This window comes from Rhincodon typus, chromosome 41, assembly GCF_021869965.1.
Source record: "Rhincodon typus isolate 14 chromosome 41, sRhiTyp1.1, whole genome shotgun sequence".
NCBI classification, from domain to species: domain Eukaryota; kingdom Metazoa; phylum Chordata; class Chondrichthyes; order Orectolobiformes; family Rhincodontidae; genus Rhincodon; species Rhincodon typus.
Genome location: NC_063372.1, coordinates 7,415,637 through 7,434,218, shown reverse-complemented (window position 1 = coordinate 7,434,218; position 18,582 = coordinate 7,415,637). Strand labels below are relative to the sequence as shown.

The 18,582-nt window shown below is 40.2% G+C and overlaps 1 protein-coding gene across 2 annotated transcripts in view; it reads left to right on the top strand.

Annotated features, from left to right (window-relative positions):
• lmbr1l (limb development membrane protein 1-like) overlaps positions 1 to 18,582 on the top strand; it is a 46,342-nt gene that overhangs the window by 17,741 nt on the left and 10,019 nt on the right. For both annotated transcript variants that reach the window (XM_048619012.1, XM_048619013.1), the window contains exons 9-16: positions 3,141 to 3,213; positions 3,529 to 3,615; positions 3,693 to 3,769; positions 7,075 to 7,152; positions 9,198 to 9,271; positions 9,934 to 10,024; positions 13,245 to 13,311; positions 15,251 to 15,412. In XM_048619012.1, coding sequence (XP_048474969.1) covers positions 3,141 to 3,213; positions 3,529 to 3,615; positions 3,693 to 3,769; positions 7,075 to 7,152; positions 9,198 to 9,271; positions 9,934 to 10,024; positions 13,245 to 13,311; positions 15,251 to 15,412 — 709 coding nt within the window. The remainder of the gene's footprint in view (positions 1 to 3,140; positions 3,214 to 3,528; positions 3,616 to 3,692; positions 3,770 to 7,074; positions 7,153 to 9,197; positions 9,272 to 9,933; positions 10,025 to 13,244; positions 13,312 to 15,250; positions 15,413 to 18,582) is intronic.

The following is an 18,582-nucleotide window of genomic DNA, read 5'->3' as shown; positions in this document are numbered from 1 at the left end:
TATAAGATCATGGTTAATCTGCTCCAAGCTTTATCTCCTCTTTTGTGCCAGCTCAGCATAGCCATCAACTCCTTAATACTTCAAAACATCTGTGAACCTCCTGTTCAAATGCTCAGTGATCTAGCCTCCATAACTCTCTGGGGTAGAGAATTCCAGACATTCCCTAACCTCTGGGAGAAAAAAATTCCTTCACATCTCTTTTATAAACGAGTGTCCCCGTATTCTGTTATGATGTCCCCTCTTCAAGATCCCCCCCACTAGTGAGAGTACCTTCTTAATGTCTACCCTGTCAAGCCTCCTCAGAATCTTGTATGTTTCAATAAGATTATCCCTCATTCTTCTAAATTCTAATGAATAAAGGCTGAATCTGTTTAGCTGTTTCTTGGTAAGTCAACCCCTTCATCCCAGGAATCAGCCTAGTGAATCTCTTTTTGAATTGCCTCCAATGCCGGTGTACTTTTTTTTTATAAATACAAGAACCAAAACTCTACACAGTACTGCAGGTGCAGACTCTCCAACACCCTGTACAGTTGATACAAGACTTCCTTACTTTTTAAATTCCAAACCCCTAGCAATAAGGCCAATGTACAGTTTACCATCCTAATTACTAGCTGCACATGCATGCTAATCCTTTGTGTTTCATACACAAGTACATCCATTTGCTGCATTTTTTGAGTCTCTCTCAATTTAAATAATAGTCTGCCTTTTGATTCTTCCTACAGCAATTAGGACAGCAATGATTAACCAAATGTGAGACCTTTTCTAATGTGTCATTACACACCACTTGCGCATTTATCCACAAAGTCACTGAAGAAAATGAATTGCATTTTCAAATTTCTTGAGTATTCATATGGACTTTCATTAATTTAAAGTTTCAGTCATAGCTCAGTGGAAAGGCTTGCCTCTAAATTAGAACATCGAGGTTCAAGTTCCACTTTGGAGAATAGAATCCAGGTTGACACGAATGCTGCTGAAGGTGCCATTTTTAGATGGGACCTTTTAAATCAAGGCTCCGCTTGCCCTCTTTGGGCACCCATAAAAAGATCCTGTGGCACTCTTTTGAGCAGTAGAAGGTGTCAACCAATATTTGTCCTTGAAAAAATTTACTTTTTTTTTAGTCAAAATTATCTTCTGGCTGTTTGTGAGACCTTTTATGTAAGCTAAGTGACTGCTTAGTTCCTATGTTACAATAATGACTAACTTCAAACTGCTTTCTTTGGCTGTGAAGCCATTTGTGATGTGCTGAATTTATGAAATACACGATAGAAATGGAATTTTTTTTTTCTAGCTTTCATTCTGGTAACCCACTTAAAGAATCAAATCTTGATTTCATAAACTTGTTAGTACTTAGATTGTTATTTGTATCTCTAATGTCGGTGATAAGTTGATTATAAACAAAGGCATTTGTGCTATTAGAAGAGGCTCACATTCCCATGCATGTTTTACAGTGCCCTTTTACTTCAAGAAGTAGTTCTCTAACATAAATGCTACATGAGAAGATTCATGCAAAAACTAACTTTATTTCTGTGGTTGTTGACTTCCTCGCTGAGTTGGCTTGTTTTTGTTCAGACACTTCATCACCATGCTAGATGACATCAGTGGCGCCTCCGATGAAGCGATGTACTTGGAATTTATACAGTCTGGTCCATTATGGTGTGTAGTGTCATTTCCGATTTTGATCTGTATGGGCTTATATATGGGGTCCAATTCTATAGGTTTGTTGATTGCATTACAGGTGAAGAACCATGCCTCTAGGAATTCCCGTGTGTGTCTATGTTTGGTTTGGGCTGCTATGGTTACTTTGTCCCAGTTAAACTGATGGCCTTGAGTATCTGTACATTCAGACAAAGTAACCATAGTAGCCCAAACCAAACATAGACATGCACGGGAATTCCTAGAGGCATGATTCTCCACCTGTAATGCAATCAACAAACATATATAATTGGACCCTATATACAAATCCATACAGATCAAAACCGGAAATGACACTACTCACTATAACAGACCGGACTGTATAAATTCCAAGCAGAGTAGAATAACATCGCTTCATTGGAGGCTCCACTGATGATGTCACCTAGCATGGTGATGAAACGTCTGAACGAGAACAAGCCAGCTCGGCGAGCAAGTCAACAACCTCATCCACAACCCCAGCTACAGATCTTTGCCAATACTTTGACTTTATTTCTGATTTAATGATGACTCTGTCCCCTTCATCCCTTCCCTGATAACCATTCTTCATGGTTATGTACGAGACTGTAAACACTGCCCTGTCATTGTCATGTATTGGAACTGCAAGGTACCATTTAACTTAGTTTTGCAGTGGCTGAACTGCCTCTAATTCATTGTGCTGCTGTCTAATACTCCGTATTAGATGAGCATAAATTTCCTCCAATTAGATGTTATCTGTATTAAATGGCCATTGTTTTTGGTCTTTGCCACAAACTGTGTTCATTAATGCACAGACTACATCCCCTCCCTGGTAATGGAGATTGAACTTTGACATTCTATTTGACTGTAAGCTGAATTTCTGACCCCCTTGCCTCTCCATCACTAAGAGCTACTTTGTACTTTCATTTCTGATATTCACCAGCCTCTGTCCATCCTCAGCACATCACTCATGAAACTTTTATGTTGTGCTATTGTTATTTCCAGATTCAATGGCTGACCACCTTCCTACCCTCCATACACTCGTACTTATCATCTGCTTGTACTCTAACTTGCAACAAGTCCTGCTCACCCATTAACCTTGTCATCGCTGACCCACACCTGCTCCTTGTCTAGCAGCACACCAATTTTAAGATTCTCATCCTTGTGTTCACATTCCTCCAGCCCACACCCTTCTGAGATCTGTGCACTACTCCAATTCTGGCGTCTTGAACCTCCCTGGCCTGTATTTTCAGCTGCCTGGGCCCAAGCCTTGGAATTCTCCCCCTAAACCCCTCTGCCCCACTCTTCTCTTAAGAATGATCTTAAAACGTATCTTTTTTACATAAAGGTTTTGACCATCTGTCCCAATGTTTGATAATGCTTTTGTGTGGAGCTTTGGGGATTTTTAGTTTTGTTAAAGTGCTATGTAAATGCAAGTTGTTATTGAAGAGAGAGAATACATCAATCTTAATGCTTTACTTTTTGATTTGTAGCTTTTGGAGGATCTGGATGAACAACTCAATTGTACACGATTTGAGGAGGCTGCTGTGCTGCATAAGCTAAATGGTATGCAGAAACTCTTGTTGCCAGCAGTAATACTATAGTACATATGATACTGTATACAACACAATCCTTAATAGGGCAGAAAGCTTAGCTGAATTTGATACCTTTTCATTTTCTGTCAAGTATGTGAGATTCCTACACAATAGTTTGAGTCACAACTGATATATTTTTGAGCTGTGCAGTTTTGTGTTCCAATGATAGCTGATCATTACAATGGAAAGTTTGATCTTTAGTTAAATAGAAAAATTAATATGTTTGAAAGGCATTGAAATGCAACATTGTTGCTAATGTATCGTTTTTTCTTTCTTATGGTGCCAGGCAAGATGTCACCTTGCTGGGTGTTTTTCAGTGTGGAGTCCCTTAAGTATCACTTCCTGAGTATCCATGCCAGGAGGATTAAGTTGGGTAAGGGACAGAAAATCTGGATTAGCTTTGTACTACTGCATAGTGCGACATGTTTAACAGCAAATTTGTTCCTACAGAAATAAGGAGAAGAGCATCACCTTGGCAAAGAAACCTGGGATATCCGTTAGTCATGTTGCTGCTTCTGGCATTAACAGTAAGTGTTAAAAATATTGATCGGGTTTTGATGAAGAGACTCCAGCCACTTGGTTGTCCACCTGTAATTAATGCAAATTTTAACCTCTATTCCATGGCTATTTTTATAAAGCACAAACAAACTGGTTTAATATTCAAAGGGTGCAATCTATGTTCATGTTACAATGGTACAAAACACAAACCTGCAAATTAGACTTAATTCTCACTGCAACCTTCTTCTGATAAATGCGCACCTTGTCCAAACATAGAAGGCCATGTACTCAATCACATCTTGTTCACTTTCTGTGCAGAATTGCCGATCACACGGAACGTTTAACTACAAAGTGTTCTGTAAACTGTTTTTAATGCTTTGCCAACTCGATGCAGCCAACCCACCTCAAATGTCATCTAGAGACTGTAGCATGCTTTATAGTCTGGCCTTTCTTTTAGTGTAAGAGGTTTTCAAGTTGGTTTTTTTTTTGTTTTGGGTTCAACTATTGAATACAAATGTTTGCATATTTGTTACGGACTAGACCAAACCTCCCTCAAAATATATTAAGACAGCCTAGACCCTAACTTTTTCTTATTTTAAAGGTAAGTGTAAGGCGTAGTGTTCCAGATGCAATTCGATTGGTCAAACTACTCGACTTTAAGCAAAACACACTTTACTTTTACTCTACAGTTAAAATACAGACAAAATAAAAGAATTGGCTTAACTGTAACTCTATTTTGTTAAGCATTTCAATATATATATACTAACTGCTATTAATTAACTGTTCCAATATAGTAGCATCCCATAAACACACCCTTGGCAAAGGCAAATTCAGTAAAATACATTGTCTCAAATACAATTCCAGCAGCAGGAAGAGAACCCTGGCTTTTAGCTGTAACAGAGAAAGTAATAAGAGCTTCCACATCCACCTTCAAGACACCAGCAAGTGCTGAAAGCTAAAACTAAAAATCCTGGTTCTGTGGGAGCTTGAGCCGACCCACTCAGGCTGCTTCTATTGTTCCAACTTTTAAAGAAAAACCCAAGGCCTCACAAGCTGTTTACTTTATTGACTTTGATAACCTCTGTCTCGACCTTTCTTCATTTAAAAAAAAAAAATAAAAGTATCAGGACAAAATACACCTCCTTTAAAGCCACAATATTGTCTGTGTTTTTGCTGTTTGTACAAATCGGTGTTTCTCTCTCAAACAAATACTGATGGGGGATAAATGTTGTGTATTTTTCTTCTTACAAAATCTTAAAAAGCATTGTTTTGGCTGTGAACAAAATCAACCTAAAAAACGTTTTCTCAATGGAAGGAATTGCGAGGAGGACCATTTTCAAGCAACTTGTCATTCCAGTTGTCCACACATTATGATGTTAGAAGAAAAATACAGGGGAACACTTGGGTCTTGGAGTTCCAATGCCAAATTGGCTAGGGAGAGTGCAGACTTAAATCTCGCGTAGTCAACCAAGGGTTCTGGAAAAAAGTCATATTAGACTGAAAACATTAACTGACTGTCCCCACATATGCTGCCAGATCTATTGAGGGTTTCTAGAATTTTCTGTTTTTATTTAATCAGATTTAGCTGTCAGACTTTTGAATAGGACAAGTTCAGTCTTTTGTTATTGTTGCTTTCTCAATTAGCTTCAGCTTTCTGCATGGTGTCCATTTGCCCATTTCAATTTTACTGTGGGAATGAACATCTTTCTAATCATTGCAGTTTGGGATAATTGTACAGAATCTACTGTGGTATCTTCAATAAGAGACAATCCAACCATCACCCTAACATTCAGTGTCATTACCATCACTGAATCTCACACTATCAACTTCCTGGGGCTTTCCATTGACCAGAAACTCAACTTGACTATCTGTATAAATACTGTGACTATCAGAGCAGGTCAGAGGCTGAGAATCCTGCAGTGAGTAACTCACCACCTGACTCCTCAAAACCTGTCTACTATCTACAAGGCACAAATCCGGAGTGTGATGGAATACTCCCCACTTGCCTGGATGGGTGCAGCTCCAGCAACACTCAAAGCTTGACACCATCCAGGACACAGCAGCCCGCTTGATTGGCACCACATCTACCACCTTCAACATTCATTCCCTGTACCACTGATGCATAACGGCAGCAGTGTGTACTACCTACGAGATGCACTGCAGAAACTCACCAAGGATCCTTTGACAGCATCTTCCAAACGTGACTTGTAATATCTAGAAGGTCAAAAGCCTCAAACTCATGGAACACCACCACCTGCAAGTTTCCGTCCAAGTCTCCCACATGGAAATATATCGCTGTTCCTTCAGTGTCACTGGGTCAGATTCTAGGAGTTCCCTCCCTAAGAAGATTGAGTGTACCTGCAGCACAAGGACCACAGTGGTTCAAGAAAGCAGCTCATCATCACCTTCTCTAGGGCAATTAGGCATGGACAGCAAATGCTGGCCCAGCCAGGGACAGCCACATCCTGTGAAAGTATATTTAAAAATAAAAGAAAAATGTTTTTACCTCATTTCTTTGTGAAGTGGTTTGGAAGCCTTTTTTTTTTTTTTGGCTATTCATACATTTTGTAATTCAGTGTTGGTTTCAGAGTTCAGTCTCCAATCCCTCCTGAGACCCCTGGAGCTGCATTATGTTTTATGAGTGACTCATTTGCATAACTCACCCAAAATGTTGAATGGCATCATAGTTTTGAAATAAACTTTGTTTTATACAGGAATTAATTGATTATGGTTCAATTGGTTGAACCAGAAAACCTAACTTCACATGAAAGCCCTCATTGAGAAGATAAACTATCTGCTGGCCTTTGGCACAAACATATTTGGTTCCTGTTTTAGTTCTGATGCAAATGTGAGCCAGGAATTGTACATTACTTGATCCATAAACAAAACTTCCAGTATTTTAAAATTCGTGCCCCGATCACACTTAAGTATTACCCGAATAAAGATGTCTGAGCTAGTGAAAAATGCAACACTTCAGCAGCTAGCAGCAGCATCGAGCCCTTCCACCGGAGGTGTGTCATGGACCAAACACAGCATTCAGCATCCTCTGCTCTGCTTCCACAATGTTCTACAACTTCTATTGTACTATTCGCGCTGGGTTGCAAAGGGTTACACTGGGGGCTTGTGCTGACTGATGGCTCCAAACTCACTTTGTATTGTCCTATCAGTTTTAAGAGTTGCATTGACTGCACTGGAATGAATAAACTGCTCTTGAAACATAGTGATGTAGCTTAATCTCGACTGCTCTGGGACTGACAGTGATGTCTGTCTAAATGGGAAATACTGGATTACACATTCTTCCCAGTTGATTTTTTTTTATCTGCTGTAATTTCAGGGTATCTCAGTGCTATTGGTGGGATACCATGTTCTTGAATTACTAATCGATGAAACAGCCATGCCTAAAGGAATGCAGGTAAGAAATCTAAAATAAAGCACAGACTGTCAGATATTTGTGTGTTGTGTTTGCGTGTGTCAGAGGCATTCACAGAGCTGTGATGTTTCATCTGCCTCCTCCATGCTCTTCCATCTCTTCACCCTGACCAACCCCGCCCCCGCCATCCCAAATACATATTTTAGTTTTAAAAGCTGTGCATCGTTGATTTGGAAAACTCCGCATGATTTTTGTGAGGTGAGAATATTAAAGGTTACTCAACCATGGTCCAGTTGAATAGTGGAGCAGGCTTAATAGGCTGAACGACCTTCTCCTGTTTCTTGTGTAGTAGCTGAAATTTCCCAGACTGGCTCCTGTAACTTCTGTCTGGCTATTACCCTGTGACTAGCTGGAATTACCATAGTTTGGTGCCTTTTATCATTTCTAAAATTCAGCACGGGAGGTCTCCAAAGTTAAATATGTGACTGGTGTACAAATGCACAGACAGTCATACATCGTGCGTTCTGTAACAAGATCAACTACCTGTGACCTTGTTACAGTGCAGTGGAACCGAACTCATTAAATGGTCATCTTAAAGATAGAAGCCATTTAATTCTGTGTGAGGATCTACATGACAAGATGTTTAGTTTGAATGTAGAAAAGCATGCACACATGTGTAGTCTGGTGCAGAGAGTCATAGAGCTGTACAGCACGGAAACAGACCGTTTCGGTCTAACCCATCCATGCTGACCAGATATCCTAAATTAATTTAGTCCCATTTTCCAGCATTTAACCCATCTCTTTCTAAACCCTTCCTATTCATATACCCATCCAGATGCCTTTTAAATATTGTAATTGTACCAGCCTCCACCACTTCCTCTGGCAGCTCATTCCATACTCTCACTACCCTCTGTGTGAAGAGGGCACCCCTTAGGTCCCTTTTCAATCTTTCCCTTCTCACCTTAAACCTATGCCCCTCTAGTTTTGGATTCCCTTACCCTGGGGAAAAGACCTTGGCTCTTCACCCTATCCATGCCCCTCATGATTTTTATAAACTTCAAAAAGGTCACCCCATTTTTAAAACTGCTTATTCACTTGTAAAAGTATTGTTTTTAACAGTAACTCCACTCTCTAAACCGGCACTTGATGCTGAATTATAAATGGAGCATATACTCTCTTTTAATAAAGACAAAGTGCTGGAGAAACCTGGAATGTTTCTCTCTCCAGATGCTGCCCAACAGAGTTAATGTTTCAAGTCGGATATAGATGATTTCCTTTTTATCATATATGCAAACAGAAGAACAAAATGTGTCAACGTAAGCAAAAGTGAATTTTATGTACCTTCTTCCAATAGATATCCTCCAGCCTTTTAAGCTGTTGTACTGTTTTACAATGTGGTCCCTAAACCTTTTTCGAGATACATCATGCACAAGCTTTAATAACCTGGAGAGGGAGCTCCTACACCATGTACAGCACACATCTGAAATAAGAATAAAAAATGTTGGAACATGCACTGCATGTCTGCCAAAAAGGGAAAAAACTGGATTAACTCTTCACAACTCCTTTGCGACTCTGAAAATTAATTGACAGTACAATATTGGCCTATTTCTTCTCCTTCCAAATGTGGACCAGCCTCTTGTATACCTCCAGTATTTTTTTTCATGCGCACAGTATCTGTTTTTGAAGGAAAATGGCAGCTGTCTGTTTGCAGGTTACTGTTGAATTGTGGTGGTGGATTTCTGAATTTTGTATCCTCCCAAGTCTTTGCTGAATTACAACCACTACAGGTATTGACCACCATACAATATTTTGTCTAAAAGACCATTCATGTGTGAACCTGGATAGAGTGTGTTTGAAGGCATTTTCACTATCCAGCTTAATATCACAGCAGTACTGTGAAGTATCGTGCATTAATTATCACTTAGGAACCCAACTGGGCTACTCCCCTTCCCAAACTTCTCACTCCATCTCCTTTCTTCTTCGACCACCATCCCCGCCCCCATTCTGAAGCCTTATTGTAGTTGAACTCATGTGTTACTCATGACATGTGATATTTGGAGTGCTGTTAAGACCTTTTTCTATTCCAGGATCCTCCTCTGGGGAAAGACTCTCTCTCTATGTTTGGTTCACTTGGAGCAGCTGTGGAAGTTGTTCTCATTTTGTATCCTTTTTCAGCAATTTTCTCTTCTGTAAAGACCGATGTTGTCCTCTTTGTCGGTCACCTTCCCGTTGTTCACCAGAGTCTCCTGCATGTTGTTGGGTTGTCACGTGTAGTAGGCAGAGGCCAAGTGCCACAGTGAGTATGAGGGAATGTTCCAATAATCTGCCTTGACTTTTTTAATTGATCGTGGGATAGGAACATTGCTGACCAGGCTAAATATCCAGCCTCTGATCTGTCGTAGCTGCAGTATTCATGTGCCTGACCCAGTTCAGTTTCCGATTCATGGTAGCCCCCAGGATGTTGAGGAATGGTGACAATGCTGTTGAATATCAAGAAGCAATGGTTTCTACACGGCACGCTATCTGGTGTGAGTATACTTTTCAGCCCGAGCCTGAAAGCTGTCCAGGGCTTGCTATGTGTAGGTACAAACTGCCTTAGTAACTGAGGAGTCACAGATGACACTAAATTTTGTGCAATCACAAGTCCAAGTGAATGCCCCCACCTGTTATCCTTTATAATTGAGGGAAAAATCATGGATTTAGGGGAGGCGGGGCCTTGGTTTAACTACTCACCAATAAGATGGCTCACTAGTTTCTGATGCTCTAGGACTAGTTTTTTGACTGGCATGTTGAGTATTTTATTGCACCTTAATGTCAGTGCAGTTACTTAATGGTGTCATCAGTTGTTGGATTTTACAGTTCCCCATTTTTCATCAAACTTGCCCCCAAGAAGCAGGACACCACCATGACTAAGGTAAGGGTTGGGAAACGTATCTATTAGAATGATTTCCTCTTTGAGGATTATAATGGTCAGACTGGTATAACTTAGAGTGCCATGTTGTTCTTTGTTTTCTGTGTATGCTATTACAACACTGGGAAAGGGTCAGATCAGTGGCTATTTTCCCCTTTGAAATCTCCCATCATATTCTCCCTGATTCCAGTATTATGATAAATGTTAAATCTACAAAAAAAACATCCACACTAGGGTCTGTATGGAGTTATAAACTGGTTACTAATTCTTACTGCAAGCTATGCCGGTCGAAGTGCTGCCCACGGTATAAAAGCTGAGTTAGCTGACGACGAAGCTGTATTGTCAAGTTACACAGCAGCTACGGACAGTACTGTTCCGCTTGTTCTAATGGATTAAATTTTTAATATTAGAATACAGCCATCAAGTCCTCTGTCAAATATTGTGTAGTTACAAACATCTGAAAGAGGACAGGAAAAGCTGATAGGTCTTGCCAGTGAGTATTGTGAGCTAAAACTCAAACCCTGCCAGCTGTGTAAAGCTGAGGAGGAGGAGGAGGAGGAGGAAGTCTGCAGCAACCCTCTCCAAACTCTGGAGGTGATCAAACAATGAATGATAATACTGTCCCCCGCTACCCCGCCATGATCCTGCTACCTTCTGTATATAGAGATGTCAGACATTTACAGGAACTTGTCTAAATCCCTTTTGAATGCTTGTAGTAAGCCTGCTGTCAATTTATTCCAGAGTATAAGGCCCTGCATAAACAAGTCTTGCCTTCTAGCATCTCACCAGGTTGTATGCTTTTGCAACCAATGCTTGTGTTATTGGTCTTCCCTACTGACCTTAAGTAGCCTATCCACGTGGTCTGAATCTACTCCTTCAGTTACTTTAAGAATCACAATTTTATCTCCTTGGAGACTATCTGATCCAAAACTTTAAAAAAATAATCCAGGTCTCAGTCTGTCCTAGTAATTTGTAGGATCTTAAAAGAAGTAGCTAGTGAGATAGTTAATGTGTTGCTTTTAATTCTTTAAAAACTCATTGGATTCAGGCAATGTTGTATTAGATTAGAAAATAGCTAATGTAACTCCTTTGTTCAAAAAGGGGGAGGCGGAAAGTGAGAAGCCCCAGACCAGTTAGCTTAACATCTGTCATAAAGAAAATGTTAGAAGCTATTTTTAAAGACATTATAACAGGGTACTTGGATAAGTTCAAGGTAATCAGGCAGAGCCGACATGGTTTTGTCAAAGGGATAACCTGTTTAACTTATTTATTGGTGTTCTTTGAATAAGTAACTTGTGCTTTGAATAAAGGGGGACCATTGGATGTATTGTACTTTGATTATCAGAAGGCATTTGATAAGGTGCCACATCAAAGGTTGCTGAAAACAAAAGCTCGTGGTGTGGGGCTAACATATTGGCTTGGACTGAAATTGGCTTGCCATCGGGAAGCAGAGAGTAAGAATAAATGTGATTTTTTTTTCAAGCTGGCTGGATGTCACGAGTAGTGTGCTATGGGGTCGGTGCTGGTATCTCAACTCTTTACAATTTATATAAAATGATTTAGATGAAGGGATTGAAGGTACAGTAGCTGAATTTGCTGATGACACCAAGATAGGTAGGAAAGCGAGTTGTGAAGAGAACTCAAGGAGACAACAAAGGAATATAGATAGGTTAAGTGAGTGGGCAAAGATCTGGCAAATGGAGTACAATATGGCAAAATGTAATGTACATTTTGGCAGAAGAATAAAAAAAACTTATTATCTAAATGGCGAGAGGTTACAGAGCTCTGAGATGCAGAGAGATCTGAGTGTCCTAGTGCATGGATAGCAGTTATAGCAAGTCATCAGGAAAACTGATCGTATTATCTTTTATTGTGAGGGGAAATGAATGCAGGAGTTGGGGGTGTTTATACGTCAGTGATGCAGGGCATTTGTGACACTGCATCTGGAGCACCGGGTACAGTACTGATCCATTGTACTTACGAAAGGATGTTTACTAGACTGATATTTAGAATGGGCAGAGTGCCTTATGGGGAAAGATTAGTCCTGTATTGTCTGGAGTCAGAGTTGACTTAATTGTAACATATAAGATCCCAAGAGGAGCTTCATTGGGTGGATGTCTTTGTTTAGAAGAATCTAGAACTAGGGGTCACAGTTGAAAAATAAGGAATTGTGAAGATTTGTAGCTCGGGTTGTGGATGAGGTTGTAGACGTGCTCGCCAAGCCGGTGGATTTGGTTGCAAATGTTTTGTCACCCTGCGAGGGAACATTGTCCGTGCGCCTCCGGTGAAGCATTGGTGTTCTGTCTCACTTGTTATTTATCTGCCTCGGTTTGCTAGGGTGGTTGGTATTACTTCCTGTTCTGTTTTTCAGTGGTTTGTGAGGCACAGATCCAGTAGTTTCAGGGTGCTGTCCTTGTTGATGCTGTTGGTGTCATGGGGTGTTTGTCTTCCTGATTCGACCAGCAGTGTGGCAATTGTCTCTTTGGCTGGGTCAGTGTTTATGAATGTAAATAGTGATGTTACATCAAAGGATATCGTTATCTCGTCCTCTTCTATCCTGGTGTCCTTGATGATGTTGAGGAATTCTTGGGAGGAGTGGATAGAGTGGGTAGTGTTGTCAACTAAGTATTTCGGTTTCTGTTGTAGTCCTTTGGCTAGTCTATATGTTGGTAGTGAGACAATGGATCTTAGGGGGGGGGTCACCTGGCTTGTGTACCTTAGGGAGTCCATAGAAGCAGGGTGTGTTGGGTCCCTCTGGCTTCATATTTTGGTAGTCTGTCTTTCTGATGTTTCCTGAGCTAAGTAATTTCTTCAGGGTTGTTGTAATCCGGTTCCCTAACTGTGATGTTGGGTCTATCGCCATCTGTTGGTAGGTGTTGGTGTCTGCTCGTAATGCGTTGGCTTTCTTGATTATTGGGGGATATACAGGAATGTAGAGTTAAGGTTTAAGTCCGATCAGCCATGATCTTATTGAATGGTGGAGCATGATTGAAGGACTGAGTAGCCTACTCTTGTTCCTTGTTTGTATGTAACTAAGGGCCTTTTAAACTAGGTTATCAATCTAGTAACCCTATTGGTAACCTTTTCTGCAGCCTCTATATCCTGCACTATCTGAGGGAACCAATACTATACACTGTATTCAGGATATAGCATGATAAAGTCGTTTAAAGGATACTATTATCTTGTCATGAATAAAATCTTTCAAACAATCTGTTTTATCTAGATAATCGGGAACTGTGTGTCACTGCTTGTTCTGAGCTCAGCTCTGCCAGTATTCTCCCGGACTCTTGGTAAGCGGTTGTAAATTTCTTCAGTGACTGTAGCTTCCACCTCAACTTTTAATTACTGTGTCTAAATCATTCAAATTCTCCTGGTCTGCTGAGTGTGTACATCTCTGCTGGGACAGTACTGGGGATGTCTTAATTGCTTTGAACTGTTCGGCCTAGGGAGGGCTGACCCGAGTTATCAGTTTGTTAACACGTACTTTGCTAAAGCGTGATTTTTTTTTTTGTATGCACGAATGAGGGAAATGTCAAGTGAAGTTGAGATGGAAGGAGTTTGAATTTACACAGCAACATATCACATTGGCAGAGCTCCATCAATGTATCTTTAAATTTGACATGCTGTTATTATGTCATTGAACACAATAGTCAGTTTGGAGCCCAAAACCAGCATGAGATTAATGACTTTGAATGGATTATTTGATCTGCTTTTGAGGATGAAACCCTCTTCAAAAAGTTCCAATGGGTCTTCTGTGGCAGCTTGAGCATGTAGGCAAGGCCTCTGCTTAATGCTTTATTAAAAGGAGGGCATCTCCAATGCAGCATTCCCTCAGTACTGCAATTGAAGGCATTTGCTCCTTCTGGCTAAATGGCCTAGACATGTCTGATGTCAAGGATCTCTTGGCGAGGATACGGTTGAGCCATTTGTCGTTGGCTTTGAGTGGAATGGAGAAAATTGAAGGAAAATCTATATTGGATGATATGTTGTTAACATTAGTATCTCAGAAAAATTGCAGTGTAAACTCCCACTCCACCTGTAAGTGATTTATTGCCCATCATGTCACTCTTGTGACTTCTCTGGATGTAACCAATAGCAATGAGAGAATTCGCTCCCTGTTACCTTGACTGTTTGAATGACCTTTTGCTACCCCTTTTTCATATTGCCTCTGGTAACCAGAGAACATTAATATGATATTTGATAATAAGGAATAGTTACCTCTTTGTATAATAAAAGGAAGGCACTGGTTTTCTGTTTCCACGTAAAAACAGATTAAGTTGTGGAATGTGTTCTCCAAAATGCTATTTAGAAATCCCAGAAGCAAATGCAATAAAAACAAATTTGCTTCACACAAGTCGTGACAAGCCTTTGGTCCTGATGGCGTCTTCTGAGCACCATTCCAGTTGGCATTTGAGTTACCTAAGACTGCCTTTAGATGGCACCAAACACTTCTAAGGCCACTGGGAGTTCAGCCCCATTTTCAACTTGCAAATCAAAAATGTATAAAATTCAGTTTTTCTCTCTTGTGAAGCAGAAGTTTTGAGAATTTGTGTAATGTTTCAAGAATTTCTTCTCTCGAAGGCATTGGTTCCCTCATTGGAATATAGTTGCATGCATAACGGGCTCTCTGTCTGCTAAATATTGGTGCACATCTTGACTGTTAATTAGCTATTTGATTTAAGAAGGTATATTTAGGGGAGGTGATGGCCTAGTGGTATTATCGCTGGGCTATTAATCTGGAGACCCAGGTAATGTTTTGGGGGCATGAGTTCGAATCCCACCATGGCAGATGGTGGAATTTGAATTCAATAAATATCTGGAATTAACAATCTAATGACCATTAATCCATTGTCGATTGTTGGAAAAACCCATCTGGTTCACTAATGTCCTTTAAGGAAGGTAATCTGCCATCCTTACCTGGTCTTGCCTACATGTGACTCCAGACCCACAACAATGTGGTTGACTCTTAACTGCCCTCTGGGCAATTGGGGATGGGCAATAAATGCTCTTGTTTCTCACTTTTGGTGTGGTCATATGACAGCATGTGTTTATTGAAGGCTTGAATGTAAAAAGATCCACTTTAACAACAATTTCACTTTTAACAAGAGACTACACAGTAGGAAATGATGAGTAAAGTGATGCATGCAACCCTCCTGATTTCTCCTTCAAACATTAAGTCAGATGTTGGAATTGCTTACCTCCTTTATTAGGACCTTTTTTTTATTTTAGGAATCACAAACTTTGACTTGTTGGGGAACTTTGGCAGTTTTAACTGGCTTGGAAATTTTTACATCATCTTTCTCTACAACATGCTTTTTGCTGGCCTCACTGCAATGTGTCTGGTCAAAAAATTCACCAGGGCTATGCAAGCGGAACTTCTCCATGCATTTGGTAAGTACTACCTGTGCAGGTACAACCATGTTATGACACATCAGTAAACTAATTTTTCGTGATTCTAATTATTGAACTCCACTTTGAGGATAAAGAATGCTACCTTCCTGTCAGGCATTCTGATTGGGTACATCTTGACAGGACCAAGGTGCTTTCAATAATGTCATAAATATCTTTTTAGAATAAGAACCATGTTGAGAGTGTGATGATGTGATGTTCACATTTGTAACATTTAAAAACATGTGGATAACTTATTGAACCTCCATTCAGTTGTTGGGTACAAAATCCTAATTGATTGCTACAGTTGACGCATTTTGTCTCTCATTGAACTCAAAACCTTGCATCAGGTAGATATGAGTGTGTAGATTAGAGATGCTTGGCTTCACCTGAGAATACCAACTAACTTTCGACAGCTGCATAATGATTGAAACAAAGATCGTGAGCCAGTCCAATAATGCAAGCATCCCTTGTTGCTGAGTAATTGTACATTTTCTGCGTTAAAGTTAGTTTAAATGCTTGAAGCACAATTCTCTGGCAAGTTTACGTTGTAGAGCTGTTCCAAGATGTGTTTACCTCTGAGCTGCATGCCATTTGTATTGCAGGGCAGATTCTACAGTTTCCAGAACATTGGGTGGCCACTAATTATTATTCAATTTTAATCAGACTTTTTTTTCCTTGTCTTCTCTGAGTTCTTCACTTGTTGGCATAACGTATACAGGCCAGCAAGCAAAGAACATCTTTGTCATCAAGTACAGGTGACCTCAGTATGGCTGGCAGTATTGCTTTCGGTTATCATCAAGAGTCGTGCTTCAAGGCACTTCGTGACTTTCAGGTTCTTGAAAGGCAGCACTGGGCTTTTCTTATCTGAATTGGCCTGAATTGTGGTGTTTTTAATATTTTCTTTTCTTATATTTTCTTTTGGAGGTTCCTGCTGCAGTCCTTACCACTGACCGCACCCCCACCCAATCGCTCTCCTTGATCGCAGTTAAACCAAACTGTTTACAAATTGCCATCCTATTTCATCCCAAGCTGAGTTTCTGACCCCATATACTCTCAATCTCAAACACCACCTACTTTGATCTTCCTTCAAGCTCTCTGTCCCTAAACCCCTCACCCTGTACTTTTTTGTAATGTGTATTCTCTACTATCCCAATGGTCTCCTAGTCAGCACTCCACCTTCCACTCTCCATCAACTTCAGCTAAGCTAGAACTCTGGGCATATCCTATCCTGCATCAAGTCCCAATTGCTCATTACTTCTTTCCTTGCTAATCTCTAGTGACTGTGCTTCAGTGTTCCAATGCTTCATTTATAAATTCCCGTTCCAGTCTTGGGCATCATTCCTTGTGTATCTCTCTGACCTTTCTAAACACAAGAATTCTGCCTCAGCAAGCAGATCAGTGTGCTGCAAGTTACCAAAACAAATTCATATACGATTTTAAGGTGGGGGGGGGACAGGGAGAAATAACTACAAATTAATAGGTTTTTTTTAATCTCTACTGTCCCAAATTCACTGAATTTGGATGCCACTTGAAGCCAAATTTAATTCCTTGCAACCACATTGTGCAGAAGGTGCTGTAATGCCCCCTTTCTCCAAATATTCTGCTGTCGATTTTTGATTCCGATTCAATCTCCAGTTGTTGATTTTGGAGCAATCTCATTAACATTGTTATATTAGCATTTGATAATGACTGTGCCCATTGAGGCAGTGGTGAGGGAGGGACAGCTGAAGATTTGATTGCAGTAGGTTTGTTCATAGGTCTATGAAGCCAAGTACTGTAGATTGAATACTATTTTTGGATTAAGGTACAAAATGTTAAACTTTGTTGTAGTAATCTGGCATTCCACATTTTGGCTGAAGCGGGTTCCAAGTTGACTTTTCATGGTTTCCTTTGAAAATTGCATCAACAAGGGTTAAATTACACTCTGGCCATGTTAGATCTGTGGTCAGTAACTAGTGACGTTTGTCCTGAAATACAATCCCAGTCTGGTTCCTCTGGGTAAATGTTGCTGAGAAAAGTTTTGTCTCCTGGGAGCTATTTCTAATCTCTCATTGTCAACAAATTGAATGCAATGGCTGCCCAAGCACAAAATCGGGGCCGCAGCTCATTTCGAAGGGTCAAGATAAGAAGGGATGAAGAGCCTCGCCTGCACCATATGATTAGGAGCCTGTACCCACCTATGGGAGGGAGTTGATATTGGCACGTTAGCCGTCTTTTATAAAGGCAATTTCTAGATTGTGAAGGGTTTTTATACTTCAAAAGCAAACTACAATGTGCCGAATTGTATGGTATTTATAAGTTTATTGAGATAATATGCACCAATTGTTCAATCAGTTAAGTTACCTGCCATTGTTTGCTGTATTCCTAAATTTATGAACAGACTTTCTTGCAATGCCAAATGCCTTTTTTTTTTGTTTTTGTTTTGCTTCATTCAATAAGGTGCTTTTGAATCTGGAGTATGAAGTTATGCGCCCCCAATAAAGCAGCCTGACTGTGACAAGGTGCTCTCCAGAATATAAAATCTAATAAAATCTACTAAAATCTATTTATAGTGCTTTTTGATGCTAAGTGGACCCTGGGTAGGGGAAGAATAGGAGTTTGCAGTGAGGAATTGTATCTCTGTTGTCCAGCATAATGTTTTTCCCTTCTTGGATCAAGGCTGAGGTAATAGAGCTAACCTGGTCATTCATTGCTGTGCATGCAATTTTACTGTATGCAAATTAGATTCCACACTTGTCTACAGAGTTGCTTTATGAGTAACTCATTGGCTTTGAAGTGCTTTTTGGATGTCTTGAGGACACAAACAACAGCATAGAAATGCAAGTTATTTCTTTTGAATCTGACCACTGTTTTACTTGCCTTTTCTGCGATCATAACTCTTTGTTACTTTTACAGTAGTCATGGAAAAGGATAGGTACATACAGCAGGGTAAGGTTTATAATTGGGGGAAGGGTAATTACAATTCTGTTAGGCAAGAACTGGGTAACATAAAATGGGAACAGATGCCGTCAGGGAAGAACACTATTGAAATGTGGAGATTGTTTAAGGAATGCATTCTGTGTGTGCTTGACATGTTTGTCCTTAGCAGGCAGGGAAGATGCGATCAACTGAGGGAGCCTTGGTTCTTGAGAGAGTTCGAACGACTGGTTAAGAGGAAGAAGGATGCTTGT